The 17264-nt window shown below is 33.7% G+C and overlaps 1 protein-coding gene across 3 annotated transcripts in view; it reads right to left on the bottom strand.

The window, feature by feature from the left end:
* LOC106881831 (mitogen-activated protein kinase kinase kinase 5) overlaps positions 1 to 17264 on the bottom strand; it is a 147057-nt gene that overhangs the window by 114758 nt on the left and 15035 nt on the right. For 2 of the 3 annotated variants that reach the window (XM_052978404.1, XM_052978405.1), the window contains exon 3: positions 11297 to 11338. The exons of the other annotated variant lie outside the window; for it this stretch is intronic. In XM_052978404.1, coding sequence (XP_052834364.1) covers positions 11297 to 11338 — 42 coding nt within the window. The remainder of the gene's footprint in view (positions 1 to 11296; positions 11339 to 17264) is intronic. 3 annotated transcript variants of the gene reach the window in all.

Raw genomic sequence — 17264 nt, 5'->3', positions numbered from 1 at the left:
ATATATATATATATATATATATATATATATATATATATATATATATATATATATATATATATACATATATATATATACGTATGTATATATATGTATGTGTGTATATATAATGTGTATGTACATATATCATCGTCTTCCACGACAAGCAAAAATACCGAAGCGATAGTAACACCAACACATTCAACCTTTGATCACACAAACACCCTCCACACAATCCCCAATTCAACAAATTTGAAGCAGATATGCTTCATATGATTAGAAACATCAAATTCTCGAAATATAGATCCCCCTTTCACAAACAACTTTCATATACCATAAAATGAATCATTTCATCACCTAAATTACACGTCTTCTCAGATAAAACTGGAAATATTTATCCTATTAGCATCAAGGAATATAACATATTCATAAGGAAGGAACTCAATAAATCTTACAAGATGGCATCAGCATCCGCCCTTAATGACATCAACACCAACCATTGCACATGGATGACCGTACAGAACCATACTGCCCTATGCCTCCACGCTTCAACCTCAAAGAAAATAAGGACTTTATTACCAAACCATCAATATGCCTGATATGCCCAACCAAATCCAACTTGGGTAGAATAAGAAAAACATTTTGGACAAAATAATACCAATCATCAAGGAGAGATTAAACGTCAACTTATGGTTCTATACAGGTAAAGTTATAACATGGCTCCATCTCTTAAACAACAAAACCTCTTATTCTTTCCTACAATTCAATATAAATAATTACTATTCTTCTATTTCCCCCAAACTTCTCAATCAAGCTCTCCTTCTAGCTAATAATCTAACTCACCTTACCCCACTAGAAATTAACATAATCCTTAATGCCTGCAAAACCATTTTTTCTTTTGAAGACAAACTCTGGTGCCGAGCCAATCACCATATCAATACCAGTAACCATAGCAATTTATTTGACATTACCTTGGGATCATCTGACTCCACTCAGGTCACCAACCTTGTTGGACTATACATACTCCACCAGCTCCAAATACATTTCCCTAACCTCAAGGTTACTGCCTGACTTCTATTTTTCAGAAAGTCATGTAATCACTCTCCAAGTTTTCCAGCTATGCCAAGATCACGCAGTTTGTGGCATATCACACCATGATCCACTTTGTCAAAAGCTTTTGCAAAATCAAGGTATATTATGTCCACATTTGAGTTGTTGAGTAACTGCCTCAACACCCAGTCATAATGTCGTAAGAGCTGGGTCAGGCAGCTCCTACCTGGTCGAAAGCCATGCTGGGTATCACTCAGCAAGTTATTTTCTTCAAGGAGGAATGTGATTAGTTTTCCTCTGACTATCCATTCCATGACTTTGCTGATTTGTTAAGTTAGAGAGGTAGGTCTTAATGTTTTTTATAACCCAGGCTTCTTTGTCCCCTCTTTCCTTCACATAGGACAGTTGCAGGCTTTTTGAAATCTCCAACAGTGTTGTCTTTAGGTGGGACCTTTTGCTACTTTTGGAATGTTGGTTGAAGTGATTTGCAACCTTCGTCCATCATCTCATGAAGATCTTCCCGTCCCTTGGAATCTTGTTCCTTTTGTGTTGGCCTTGTGCTCTGGGACATATTTCTGGCATATGGTTTGCATAACAGACATGAAATATTCTAGTTTCATGCCAATGGCTGGTGTAGAGAGACGTTTCGGCCAGTCTTGTTTGAGGATCTCTTTTTAGATTGATTTCCAGTCTGCTTTGTGGAAGTTCAGATTGGAGAGATTATGGATGCTTCCTTCATCTGTATGTCTCTGGCCAATACACAGACAGCTCTATTATGTTGTGATCCGAGACTAATGTCGGTGTCACTTTCACATCATGAATGATGTCCTTATTGCTTGTGAAGCAGAGATCCAAAATGTTATTCACTCTAGTTGGTCTGAGTACAACTTGTTCCATGAATAGGGCATTGGTGAGGTTGAACAGGGACTCCATCTGTGCTTGTTTGCAATGAGTCATTGCATATTCGAGTTATCTGTTTTTTGTTTGGTGGTTTGGGGTTTCAGTTTTAGTTATTTCATGTTTTCCTTTTCCTTTTTCTGCCCTTCCTTCTTTATGTTTGTGCTCGTGTTCTTTCCTTTCTTTTCTTGTGGTAGAATTTGCATTCCTCTGGTTGTCGAATAGGGTGAGGACTCCATTCCTTTATACAGAGGGGCTTCTTGTGGCTGCTTCCTTGGCTTCCCCATCCTTATCAGCCTGGTCATTCACAGGGGTGGGGGATCCATTCTTTAGAGGAACCACTGGATCAAAGAGACTCCTGGTTTTTGTTTTGTTTTCTCTATCCTTATTAGCCTTGCCACAGTAGTTTTTTACGATGACATCAAGAGTGTCAATGTGTGGTCTGATAAGGGTATAGGATCAGATGAATTCCTTTTTCTTCCACTCTGTCTGATTGATGGTTCTACAGAAGGCATTGTTCTTCAGTGCAGCAATGATGATGTTGTTTGGCGGATCACTGCTAGCAACAGTCCATGCTCGCAACAGAAGATTCAATTCTTTGTTCTCCCACTTTAGTTCCATCTTCATTTTCTAAGCCCAGTGGGGGAGGAAAGGATAGAGAGGGAGTGAGAGAGGTAGAGAAGAAGACAGAAGGGGGGGCAGCAAAAGAGAAAGGAAGATATGAAGGAAAGAGAGAGGGTGATATGAAGAGAAAGGGGGTCTGGGGTGATAGTGAAACAGAAGGGGGAGAGGAGGGGAAGAGAGAGTCAGAGTGAGGGAGAAGAGGGGAAGAGAAAGAGAGACAGTGAGGAAGAGAGGAGAGAATGGAGAATGTGAGAGAATGGAGAATGTGAGAGAAAGGGAGAAGCAGAGTGAGAAGAGGGGGAAATGAGAAGTATATAAGGAAGAGGGTGAGGTGACAGGGGAGAGGTAGATATAGAGAGAGACAAAGGAGGGGAAAGAGAAGTGAGAAAAGGAGGAAGATATGAAAGAGAGGGAGAGATGAGTAAAAGAGGAAGATATGGAAGCGAGAGGGAGAAAGGTAGGGAGAGATAAAGGGAAGGAGAGAGAAGCAGAAAAGGGAGGAAGATATGTAAGAGGAGGAGAGAAGAGAGAGGAAGATGTAGGCATGAAAGAGAGAGGAGGAGCAGGTAACGAAGATATGAAGGAAAGAGAAAAACAAAAGGTATAAATCTAGATGGGCACTGTAAAAAAAGATGGAGTGAAAAAAACGATAGTGAAAAGAAAGGAGTTTCGTATGGAATTTGCTACCATAAATTTTTCAAATAGAATGTAAAACGAAGAGGTCGCTGTAAAAAAAAGTTGAATGAAAAACTATAGTGATAGAGAGAAAAAGTTTCATAACGAATTCACTACCATAAATTCTCAGAATGTAAACAAGCAATGTCTTAACTCAAATTTTCATCCAGTATTACCAAAGATAAAAGAAAATAAACAAAATGAGTAGGATACTTATTCCCAAGAGGTAAAATTCCAATCCATGTATCACCATGTGCTTTTTTCGAGGATAACTCTGGCTTGTGTCACTGACTTTAATGTAGTATATTAAACTTTTAGTGTAATATATTACATTTTTTTACCGATATATTATAGTGGACCATTATGAAATAACAAGTACTACATTTTTTTGTCAGTTTTAGTAGGTTCTTCATTGATTTAGGAATTCCCTCTTGGTTGTTTCAGGAGCACGAAAAGCACATCTTTCCACAACGAAACCAGAACCAGTATATATACATATATATGTGTGTGTATATATATCTATATATGTGCGTGTGTGTGCGTTTGTGTGTCTGGCCAGATTGGAGCAATCTCGAGTATAACCAGCCGAAATTGCAAAGATAATCTGGAACTCGACTGAGGATAGAAAACTCCGAATGACCCATCCTTGTTTTCTTTGTATCGTCTGTCTGGATGTTTTGCATTCTTGTATTTTTATATATGTGTGTGTGTGTGTGTGTTGTCATATAAACAATAATAATAAATAGTAATAATATGTTTTGAATAGCACAACAATGCTATTCAAAACAGCATTGTTGTGCCATTCAAAACACATTATTACTATTTGCTATTACTGTTTACAAACAATACACAATGCTTCAAGTGAATTGCAATACTCCCCTATATATGTGTGTGTGAATGTATGTGTGTGTGTGTGTGTGTGTGTGTGTGTGTGTGTGTGTGTGTGTGTGTGTGTGTGTGTGTGTGTGTGTGTGTGTGTAAAATATCATTCTGCTTGTTCTTGTCTGTCTTTTCCGTGTATTACATTTACATCATCAAGGGAAGTTATAACTTGAATGGACAAAATGCTTATATAGAAAGAGAGAGGATGAGGAGAAAAGAAAGAGCAACAAAGGAAAAGAAAACGAAGAGAGAAAATTTGAATCAGTGAAAAAATATGAGAGTGGGCGAGAGAAGGTCTATATAGGGAGAGTGAAGGGGAGGTAGAAGGTCTATATTATTCCGCATTTGTTTATAAAAAATGGAGGTGTGATCAAAATGTTCAAACATAGTGAAACAATGTCATGAAGATCTACATATTTACGCTTTAAAAGACATATCAATAAATTAAATTAAAGTGAAATAAACTTAGCAAATAGCTATGGAAGTTACACTTTTATCTTTTACATGTTCCAGACATGGTCATGCTGGGGCAATGCTGTTATTCATTTAATTTTGTGATTAGGTTTAAATGTTTATCGGTATTATGAAAGTAAACAGATACACACATTGGCAGAAGGGAAAATAGATATGATAATTACTAAGACAGAGGTGGGCAGGCAGGCAGAAAGGCAGGTAGGTAGGTAGGTAGGTAGGCCTACCAATATATCAAAAGTTATGCAAATAGTGATATATTAATGGATAAACAAATAGATAGATTGCAGAACTGAAGTGAAATGAAAAGAAATGAAAATATTCTATACTGGCAAATAACTAGGACTGAATCTTGTTGGGAGTTGGACGGTAAATAGTGAACTTTGTTTCTATATTTTCAGTTTTTAAAATTTCCTCACTTAAAGCTTAATTCATTATAAAGTGTTGAACAATGATTGATGATATTAGCTAAAAAGCGAAAGAATGAAAAGGATTATTCTTAAAAAAATCAACATGTACTACATGTAGGATCCACTTCAATAACAGGTGCCGTAAGAAGGAATGTGCTTCCTAATACTTTGCACGAAATGACCCCAACTTTCATTTCATTTCAGAAAGAGTTCAGTTCCTTGTAAGGCTGTCCTACTCTGACAATAAATAATGCATTGGAACTGACATTTAACAAAATTGTAAAAAAATAAACATTTAATATATATGAATAAGTTTCATCTTTTTAATTCATCTTTTATTTCCTTAAACTATAAAGCACATATCTGTCAAGTGTATTACAAAGAGGTAAATAAGCAACACCGAAAGAATTTTTTGAAACTCCTTGCTTGTATTTAATATACTAACATAATGTTTTCAAATGCGCTGACTTACATTGTGGAATTTCTATGGGTCCTGCCAGTATATATAAATGTTTATATTTATAAATAATGTTTTTTAACTTTTACTTCTTTCAGTCATTGGATTGTGGATATTCCAGGGCACTGCCTTTTAGGGTTTAGTCGAGAAAATCAACCCTAGTACCTATTTTCAAGTCTGTACATATTCTATCAGCCACTTTTGCTGAATTACTAAACCAAGGGGCTATAAACAAACCAACACTAGTTGTGGGGGAGAGGACAAGCACTAAAGAAACACAAAGACACACACATATAGGCATGTGCATGACTTTGTAGAAAGCACATGGCTTGGGTTCAGTCTGACTATGTGGCATCGTGGGCAAGTGTCTTGTACTATAGCCCTGGACTGACTAATGCCTAGAATTCCCTTTCTATCATTTCCTGTGAACTATTGACTTTTAAATATTCCATTTAAATATGAATAGTATGAATCTCATCAGATTCCTTCCTCAAGTGTAGGAGGGATAGAAAAATATACCATGAAATCATCATATGACAGAAAACAGGAAGACTGCTTTACCTGCAATACTGAATAAACGATTCTAATTTTAAAATTTCAGCTATAACACATATCTATCACTTATACCCAAGTAATCAATGCTGATATATTTGCATTATATTTCCTGCTTTCCCTGATAATTTTATTAGCTTCTTGTACATTTTATTAATTACATTTTCTTTTCATAGACTAATTGATATCTGCCTTCTCACACACTATAAAATATGGGCCTGCAGATGGGAAATATATCATCTGCTGGAATCCCTAGGCAATTCGTATAGAATTTTGAAATGACTTTTAAGTTAAAGTATAATTGTATAGAAGAATTACAGGGCAAGATTTATGAAGCTGAAATGTAGAATTCAATGTAGAATTGAAACTCAAGAGGAAAAGCTTTATTTCAAGAATAACATCTATAATTAATTTTTTTCAAAGAGATACAGAAAAATTTTGAAGAGCAACCTTTGTAATTAACTAACAGTAATTTTAACTCAATAGAGATGAAAGGCTATATTGACTAAAGTAGAATACAATTAAAAATATAAACATTTAAAATTGCATTTACTTTATTTGAAATATCTCCCACAACATTTATTCTTAGAACAACATAGCTTTTAATACCTTCTAAACTATGGATGCATGAACCACTTCCATTTTTCTCTATATGATACCTTCAGTATTTCTTTCAAACTGAAGGTTCTCCACATTTCAATTTATTGAGACAAAGGACAGAACTCTATTTGGGGTAGATAATAAGAGTTTCTATTTCCATTTAATCAAGTGTCTGCAGTGTGAAGGTCAACTAACTGTAAATAAATTATTCTGATAGTAACAAATATATATATATTCATAAGAACCATAACTCCATGCTATAATAGAAAGAGGCTTGTAAAACAATTCTCTGATTCACAAACAGATCCTATCATTGTTACATCTCCTTCTTATCAATGGGTGTCTTCCGATACTCTTATATAATTTATTGCCATCTATTTACAGAGCCAGATCTACTTAAAACTTACTGATACATGTCACTCATCAGTGGCTTTTAATTCCAGGAAACTTCAGCAAAAGCAATGTGGAAGTACCAGGTATCAGGAAAGACCTGAGCTGTATTTAGCACAACAAAATTCTTGGTAAGTTGTCTACCTGTAGTGTACATTCATTGTATTTCTCAAATTGGAAGCTTGCTATTAGACTGAACTAATACAATGACAGTTTCTCTCCAACCCACACAATACTGATGTACTCAAAGGTTTGGTAATGTTTCTATATTCTTCTATTTAAACATTAACAACCTGCTTGCTGCACCTTTTAACAATGCATATTTCTATAGAAATGAAACCACTCCATAAACAGGTGTTATCAACATACAATCTAAACTCTTCCTGCTACATACAGATATGAACTTTCTCTGTGAGCATTGACCTAGATATGACCAGCCAGTCTCTTTCAATTGCACGACACAATTAAGGAAACAGTCTTGAGCTTCAGTACCTCTATGTATAGACAGACAACTAAAATTTTCAAAATCATTAAAAATGCTAGGCTTCAAAATCTTTGATAAAGTTTTGGTCCCAAAACTATATTCCTCTTTAGAAGTAGGAAATACATCAATCTCCAACAAGTTGCTGGCCTATAAATCTCAAGTAAGATCCACTCTAGAGTACTCCTCACATCTAAGATAAGGCTACTGAATTGATTGGTAAAAATTCCTTTGCAAAAACACTACAATCATTAGCTCACTGATGTGTTTGCCTCTCTTTGTCTTTAGATGTACAACTATCTGACAACATTTTTCCTGTAAAAATTAAGTTACAAAAGTTTAACCTGAACATTAACTGCATCAATCTTGTTAGTCTGAAAAGACCTTGAAGGTCATAGGTAATATCTTTCCTTACTCTGATGGGATTATTTAAAAATCTAACCCAACCCTTTTCATTATTTAGTCGTTTAATCATGTGGTGAAAGGTGAGCAAGCAAGGGGCAGTAAGTTTGGGTACACCAGAGCTTTTCTCATTTGCTGACATACAGATGTTCTAAATAGGGGTTCTCTGAAGATACCATCTTTAACAACTGAGTGGTAGACTTAATCTGTTGTTCGGTCTAGCACTGCCCAATGACCTTGTGCACGTTTAGTAGAGTCATCTCTGTTGCAAGCATTCAGACAAGAGATCTGGCCTAGTGAAAACTTCTTCCCTTCCACTCCTCAATCTGAGAGACCGTAGAAAGGTTTGAGGGTGTTGCCGTTCTTCCCAAGCAAGCAAGCGAGAGAGAGAGAGAGAGAGAGAGAGAGAGAGAGAGAGAGAGAAAGAGAGAGAAAGAGAGAGAGATAGAGAGAGAGAGAGAGACAGACAGAGACAGATAGAGACAGACAGACAGAGAGAGAGACAGAGATAGAGAGAGAGAGAGAGAGAGAGAGAGACAGACAGAGAGAGACAGAGATAGAGAGAGAGAGAGAGAGAGACTATAACATAAATTATTCCACTCATTCTTGGCAGAAATGTTTGCATACGATGCACAGATAAATATTAGAATGAAAACATCTCTGGTAGGGCAATATCACACAACATTGACATTTCAGCATTCAAAGTGTTTTAATTTGCAGAAGAATTTATGCTATGATAAAAGAACTCTAGATATAACTTTTTAAGTGTTAGACAATATAAAGAGCAACAAATAAAGAGATTGTATTCACTTTGCAGTAAAAGAAACCCTTATTATTGGTTGGTAGAGTTTCCTAGTACAATGAACAAGAGGTGCGCAATCATAAAACTTCCTTTATAATTTTCAGTATAAAAACTTGTCATTATCAGGGGCTATACCCCAACCACAGCAACTTCAGATACAGTGAAGGCCAGATTCTAACAGAAACTTCATTATTGCTAGATCAACTGAATGAAAGAGCGGGCATTGACAACACCTCTTGTGATATGTTTGAAAGTCAGTATTCTTATTGTTGGTTCAGAAACTAGAATGCAACAAAATGTTGACAAGTTTTCTACTATCTGTAAAAACTTGTTTTACCATTAGTACAAAGAAAACTAAATTAATGCATTAGCTGGCCCTGGAGAAATCTTTTATTGAACCCCAACATGACAATCAACTATCAGAGACAATATTGTGAACAAGTTTACCTATCTTGGCAGTACACAGGTAAAAAGTGCTACCATAGATAAAGAGATTAGCATGAAATTCACAAGTGTTAATGTGACTTTTGGTAGACTAATCAACAACACTGCAATATGACAAACACCAACCTGTTGACAGAGTCCTTCCTGCTCTATGCTGGAAAAACATGAACCCAATAGCAACACATTTCTAAACAAGTTAGACATTTCCATCACAACCTGCATTATAAAACTAGCAGGAGAAGATTCCAGGCTCTGAGATAGTTCCCAAACAAGTCTGCTCAGAAGGAACACCATATTGGTGCAAAACTATCTATGATGCGCAGAGTAGCAGCTGCTGAAAACTGTTGTGAGGAGGTCAGAAAAGCAAATTAAAGACACACTTAAAGGACCCTTGTAACTATTTCTCATAAAACCTGACATTTCAGACTAGATTAAATAACTGTGTGAAAAAACTTAAAATTATATAAGGCCAACAAGATCGCTGCAACTAAGCAACAGAGGCAAGCTAGACAACTGGTGTGAACTGAGCTCACCCCACTAAATTTTTTGCTCATTAATGACCTAAGTGGTCATCATCAAGTCAACAGACTAACAACTAGCCTGTGTGTATCAGGCCTTTCGTACATTTAAAATCAGAGTGTGAAAATAGTAGTAACACATGTACATTCATGCAAGTATATACCTACATGTCCAAGTGGGTGCTTAAAATTACTTTATGACAATAACTATTATTAATTCTTAAATAACTGATTGTAAATTTATTTTTGATAGTTCTTATTTCTAAAACTTCTTAATCATTTGATGTTATCAAAGGCAATGTGATACAAATTATACCAAGCGAAAGCAAACTGTTAGAAGATCAACACTAACAAAGCAAATATACTTAAATCTTAGTGGCCTACCTATAAATAGTGCCATAGGAAATTTGGTCCTTCATTGTAAGGCATGAAGGTGCACAATGCAAGATGATATTTCAGTACTAGGTTCAATTTTTACTATCTGGTCATATGATCAAAAAGACATATCAAAACCGGTTTTCTAAACATTACTCTAGATTTCTAATCACCCTTTAACCAAGACTTGCAACAGCAAGCCATTGAGAAGTTGGAGCACTGCTAAAGATTTCTGTTTTTATATATTGTTTTAATCTACTCTTTATAAACAAATTTGGTAGACTACAGCCAATGATTATTTCTAGAAAAGAAGAAATGAGAAATTAAAATTCACCAAAAACTTCAACTTCTTGCTTAGACATACAGCCTCCTCTCTACTTCTGCAACTACTACAGCAAACTCTGGTCATCAGAGATGGCTAACTCCATGTCAACTCTACAAAGACCTACTCATATCATTCACCTCTCATCACCCATTTGTATTCAGTCTTAGATCCCACACTAAAGCATTTCTACTCAGTTCTTCCTTCAAAGAACAATACCCTTTTTGAATTCTCTTCCTGCTTATGTTTTCCCAGCAGTCAACAAGTTGCAGTTGTTTCAAAAGTACCATACTAATATCTCTGGTCAAATACATAGTTTCTACCTCCAGAGCAAGTCACAAAAAAGGGGCAGTAACTAAAATGGATAAAGTAATGATGGTCATTATGTCATATGACCACACAAATTTAGACTTCTTCCTGCATAATGTTTTCATTTGCTTATATTAATAATATATAGGAATCCAAATAAAAATCAGCTTACTAGAAATTTACCTCTACTCAATATCGGCTATCATTTTAAAAGAGAAATCAATGTGAAAAAAATACATATGACTTGAGATTTTAGCTACCAAGATGTATTTTAAACAAATTATTGTTAAATGGAATATAAATGAGTTACTTTGTTTTAAATCAAGATAGTCCAACATAACATATTGATGACAAATGACTGAGAGAGAGAAAGATTGAGAGAGAGAGAGAAAGAGAGAAAGAGATAGAGAGAGAGAGAGAGAGAGAGTATGCGTGTTTTTGCTGGTTACAGAAAAAAATTTTTATGTTAAAAAAAAAAAATCACAAACAAATTTCAGTCAGTCTTCTCTTTTCAGTGGCAAAATTTATGGGTGGTGAAAAAGAAGCCTGATAGTTTAAGAGGTATTTTTATGGAATTATAAAGCATGCACAATTCTAAGAAGAAAAAAAGAAAGGGGAGAGAGTAACAAAAGTAATGACAATATGTAATAACATACCTATTACTTGAAAGGTTACAGAGAAACCCAACACTCTTTGATCTGGAGGAAGAATGGTGACATTTTGGAGACATATAAATCACATATAAATGACATAAATGTTTGAAAAAAACTTTGAGCACCACATGTAGGAATTTAGGTATATTATGTAATTTGGTGTCATTAAAAAAAAACAGAGAAAATATATTGTGTTACATTACATACTTTGTTTAATTTTAGGTGAGATAGCCCTTTTTCTAATAGAAAGAAAATTGTGACTCACAATTCTCTAGAATAACCTGCTGTTAGCAACACATTTCTTCAAACTCAAATTATTTTCTTTCTTCTATCATTCCCAAAATATTATAGGATCATTAAACAACCTATATTTTCATTAATAACATCAACTTACGTACTTTACCTAACTTCCTACCTGTGCTGCCCAAAAGCTTTTTGAAAATTTACATCATTTACACACATTGCAATGCTTCAAGCAAATACAAATTTAAAAATCATATAGTAAATACATAACATTACTAGTATCAATGATTATCGGAAACATGTTGCTTTAGGGACATTAAAATAACACTATTAACAGAAACACTGAATACTCATCTGTAACTTTTAGTAAACTTTAATTGTAAATATGGGAAAATTTTTGTATTCTTTTCAAGATTTAAATGTAAAAACATTATCTTATTTATGAATTAATGACCATTAATTTTAAATAACTTTTGGTAAAACTACAAATTTTACCTTTCAAAATTAATTCTTATTTCATATATACATCTCTCTCTCACAAACACATGCATGTACACATGCACGCACACAGACACACACATTTTAGCAATGCATAAAAATTTATTAAGATATTTAGAATATCATTTTGTAAAAGAGAGCATGAAATTTGAAGGATATTTTGGAATAGCATGAAATCAGAGAGCTCTGCTCAATATGTAAGATAGGTAGGAATTATACTTTTTATAAATGGGAAAACAAAATGTAGAGTGGAATCTCTAGTAAACTGATGAGTAACTAGAATTTCAGATGTTACTGATTCATAGGAATAGTTTGCAGTAGGAGCAGTCATGAAACAGGCTCATTACCTTCTCAGATAAATTATTATTTGTAATTAACAATTTGACACTAGAATTTGCAAGAATTATTATGAATGGTAATGAGATATGGGTATTAAATGTGGAAGGTTGAAAGAAGTTTGAAAGAACTGAGGTGAGGATGATATTCATAATGTTAACTTGTAGAAAAGACAAAACAGGGAATGGTTCACATGCAAGGCATCCACTGAAATACATAGGAGAGATGATTGCGGAGTGAAAAAGTATAAATGTAGCTTGTAAGAAATAGTAAGGTCAGATCTCAGAATACCATGTCTAGAAAAAGAGATGATAAATGAATAAAACAATTAGAAATACATAGTAAGAAAGGTGTGCACAATCCAACCAGTACGGAAAAAACAAATGTTGAAAGCAAAGTTTGTACATTTCACTTGCTTTCCTTCATCTTAAATTATATACAAAAATACTAAAATAATGAAAAGAAAAATAATTGTTTGCTTCAGTGAAGTAATAAGCTACAAAAATTTGAACAAAGCAAGCTACATATTTTTAAATCTATGTTATCACACTTCAGTGATTTTTTTTTTAATTTATAATTAATATAGAAGAGTTATAATTTAGTTATATACTTTCATTGTAATGTCAAATACATTGGTTTTAAACAAGTGTCAGAGACAAACTATTGCAATAAATAATTCAATTTCCAACCAAACAATAAATAGTTGTCTTTTGTCCTACTACTTTAAAAATTCCAGACACTATATGAGTCAATACAAAACTAACATATAAGTAAAGTTGGATCATAAAATCAAATCAAATATGGAGATGATTGTTGAGATAAGTCATAGAAAGAGTGAAACTAAAGAAACTGTTGGCTTCTTAGGAGATAAGGGCAAATTGATGATAGGTGAAAGCAGACATTTTCATATAAGATCAGAAAAATATTTTCACTTCATCATCATCATCGTCGTTTAACGTCCACTTTCCATGCTAGCATGGGTTGGACGATTTGACTGAGGACTGGTGAAACCAGATGGCTACACCAGGCTCCAATCTGATTTGGCAGAGTTTCTACAGCTGGATGCCCTTCCTAACGCCAACCACTCAGAGAGTGTAGTGGGTTCTTTTTCACATGCCACCGGCATGAAGGCCAGTCAGGCGGTACCGGCAACGGCCACTTTTAAGGTAAACTATAAAATAAACTGATTTACAATTAAATATCACTAAAAGTTTAAATCATTTCTATAAAAATAACACTTCCTTTGGTCATATGAATAATAAATCCTAAATATTACTGCTATTTAGTGATATTGGAGGGGTGACACACTGACTGAATTTAGAAACAGCAGGTGCAACAAGCCAAAGACTGAAAAGCATTTATTTTATTATAATACATTTTGGTTAATTCTACTGCTCGTCTTTGTGTATATTTATTATAATTTTTTGTTTATTAATACCAATAGCAATAAAGAACAATGCAACATACACTGTAAAGGTGCATGCAGTGGTACAGTAAAAACTAACATAAAACTGTTGAAACATGATGATAATGATGAGTTATTAAACAAACTAATACATGCCTTATTGCCATATATATATATATATTGAATATAGGTGTATAAAGGTTGAATGTAGATTCATCCTTTAATTGGAGGTTTCCAAAAAAGATTTCTGATGTTGATTCTTCATACTTTGCTGGAAGTTTACAGGCATAAATTTGCGAAGATATGAAAGTAGTACTTGTATATAATGTATGATGAATGTATGGAATGAAGTTCCATAAATCCCATCAATCTTGTTAAAAATGGAGGAAACAAGTTGTTAAAATTTATAACAAGTTTAATTCTTGCAGATGATCATTTCGTACAGAGATATAATAATAATAATACAAATTCATGATTGTATTAAATTAAATAAATATCAACATACTCGTCAGTGTAGGAAGGAAAGAAACCATAATACAAGGAACTTAAAAAGGAATAGAGAAGTAAAATTTGGATCTAGGAGAGTCATATTGGTATCCGTGTGAGAAAGAGATGAGAGTCATGTCAGATATTGAACCGTAACTAACAGCTTCAATGGTTATTTGAAGATATAAGTAAGATATATTGGAAACATTCTCTCTATAGATGAGTATGGAAATTAGAATTATAGCTCCATATATGTAGCGTAGGGCAAACAAGTAGTAGGAATGTCCAATGGGAAGACAATACCAAATTTAAATTAAAATTAAAACTAACCATTAAAAACAGTAAGTAGTATAATGTATTTAAAAAAAACCTATACAGAAGAATGAAGTTTAGCGTGAGGAAGTGGTATATGAGAAGCTAATACTACATAATTAAAGTAAATAGATGGCAAAAAATAGAGGAATGAGAATGAGTTAAAGAGAGATGATGTATATCAATAACTCATGTTTACATAAAAAATCATATTAGGTAACATGTATTAATAATAAAGGAGAAACAATAGGTAAAAACAGAGAAACAATTATCATTACAATTAAAGCAGCATGTACTTGCAATGTTTACTAAAATGAAAAAGCAAATTTAAAAATGAAGTTAGATAGACCAAAGTAAATATAGGGGAGAGAAATGAGTGGAGAAAGAGATGAGTAAGAAAATAAAAATTTGGATAGGGATGTGTTGGTTATACAGAAGGTGTATTTTAGTATATATAAAAAAAGATTATTTCAGAGTTAATAATCCAGCTTAGTATTATGTGAGAAGGATACAGAATGGCAGTATGGTCATAATGGTATTCGAGTTGTAAGGGTGTCTTGCCAGTATAAATATAAGAAAAAACTATGAATAGAAGGGTACACATAAGTGTACAAATATTTACACATAATATAGAAGAAAGATAATCTAATAAGGAGAAGAGTGTGTGTATGCTTAGTCATATGTGTGTAGAGGCATATTTACATGAGTATATAAATACAGTAATTCAGATAGATATACGATTAAGGTATACATATAACAACTCTACAAATATACCCATACATGTGAAAAAAAAGGGGCACACACATATACATATAAATTCACACACACAATAAATTGTATATATATGTGTGAACATACATATATATGGAGATACACATGTTCATATTAATATACATGTACCTACATATAAAAATAATCACATATATATATATATATGTTTACACACATAGGTACATATAAGATCATATATATACATGGATGTAGACATGTAGATCACCTTAAAGTCGTACATGTGCATACATGTGTACATATGCCAGTAGTAAAATATACATAATTATAAGGTATAGTAACTAATAATATAAAAAAGTAATAGTTAGAATAGGTATGTTGAGAGGGGGGAGCAGTACAAGAAAGCGAGTACAAGGGCACAGTATACAAATAAAATACAAAAAAGTATAGGTATATTACATACTAAGGAAAGATATAAGTTCTTATATCCAAACTTGTGGAGGAAAAAAGTATAGAGAGACATAGATAAAGTGATAGCCCTATATATAGTGGGTCATGCATTTGTCAAAAGGAAATGTTAAAGAAAAAGTGTACAAAAGTAGTATAAGTAATGTAAAGGGTAATATATAAATATATTTTTTAAAATATCAAGCTAAGCAAAAGGTGAGTGACGAGTTATTTTAGATTAATGATTAGGTATTTGGTCATGTGTTTGCATGAGAAACTTTTTCATCCCTAGTATTAACCAAATTTCCATTCATTCTCGTTATGTAATAGTTTTCTTCTAAACATAGCCTACAAATCTTATCATTATTTCTATAAGAGGGGGAAGATGATAGGATTTTCCAAGAAATGGAGAAATTAATATTGTTTCTTTTGAGGTGCCAAATTTTTTAGATAGTCCTGTACTATTCTCTTTTCAATGGTCCCTAAAAGATTTATGGTTACAAATTCTCAATTTAATTGAGTTTTGTGTGCAACCTAAGCATCTAGAGGAGTCCTGAGTTATAATAGTTGCTTGGTAGACAACTTCTTTCATTTTATAGTTTCTATCTTCTTCACAAGCATTAGGGTTTTCGACAATTACAATTTGAATTTGTGAGTGGTGTAGCGGTGTTATATCTATATTTTGTTGGATTAATAGGGTTATGGTTATTGGCAGTATTGTTGTTGTTAATTGTAGGATTATGAGATGTATTATTAACAGTATTATTATTGGAGGTAATAGGTACAGTTTTCGTAGTTTTGTCTTATTATAGAATAGATCACTTTGGTAACACCCCACCCATACCTTTTCTCTACCTATCCCTTAATGCAGCTCTATCATATCACCCCTACTCACACATCTCACTTATTCACTCCTTACCTTCTCATCTCTTCCTATCCCTCTCCCATCCTCCCCTCACATTATCTTGACTACCAACTAACACTCCTTTTTTCATTTCTTTCCCCCTTTCTTTACATTTTCACTCTTTTTCTTTTTCTCATTTTCTCTTCCTGTTTTCATTTTGACCCATCTCCTCACTCTAAACATACACATCTCCCCCATCCATCTACCCACAAACACTACCAATACATTCTCAAATTTTCATTCACACCACAAGACCCTTTAGAATGAGCAACACAGAATCCACAGCTCCATACTTTGAAATGACTAAACATGAACTCCTACTGGAACTTACATACCATGTACAGGAAACTTTACCACTTCTATACACCACTTTCCTCGGATAATGGAACTGCAACTACAATATCTTTATGTGTTTTATATTTTTATTTCTACTTTCATTCTCTTATTTCCCTCTATATTGCCTATCACCTCCTTTTCCATAACAATTCCTTATTTCAAACTCAAATATTTACCTCTATTTAACCATCTCACATCATCTCTGATGAAGGGATATCCATAATATCCCAGAAACAGCTGTAAGAATATATCTATATTTTTTTCCTTATAAATGT

The sequence above is a fragment of the Octopus bimaculoides genome, chromosome 2 (assembly GCF_001194135.2).
Source record: "Octopus bimaculoides isolate UCB-OBI-ISO-001 chromosome 2, ASM119413v2, whole genome shotgun sequence".
In the NCBI taxonomy this organism is placed as follows: Eukaryota; Metazoa; Mollusca; class Cephalopoda; order Octopoda; family Octopodidae; genus Octopus; species Octopus bimaculoides.
The sequence above is the reverse complement of the archived record's forward strand: the minus strand, read 5'-3'. Positions and strand labels throughout refer to the sequence as shown.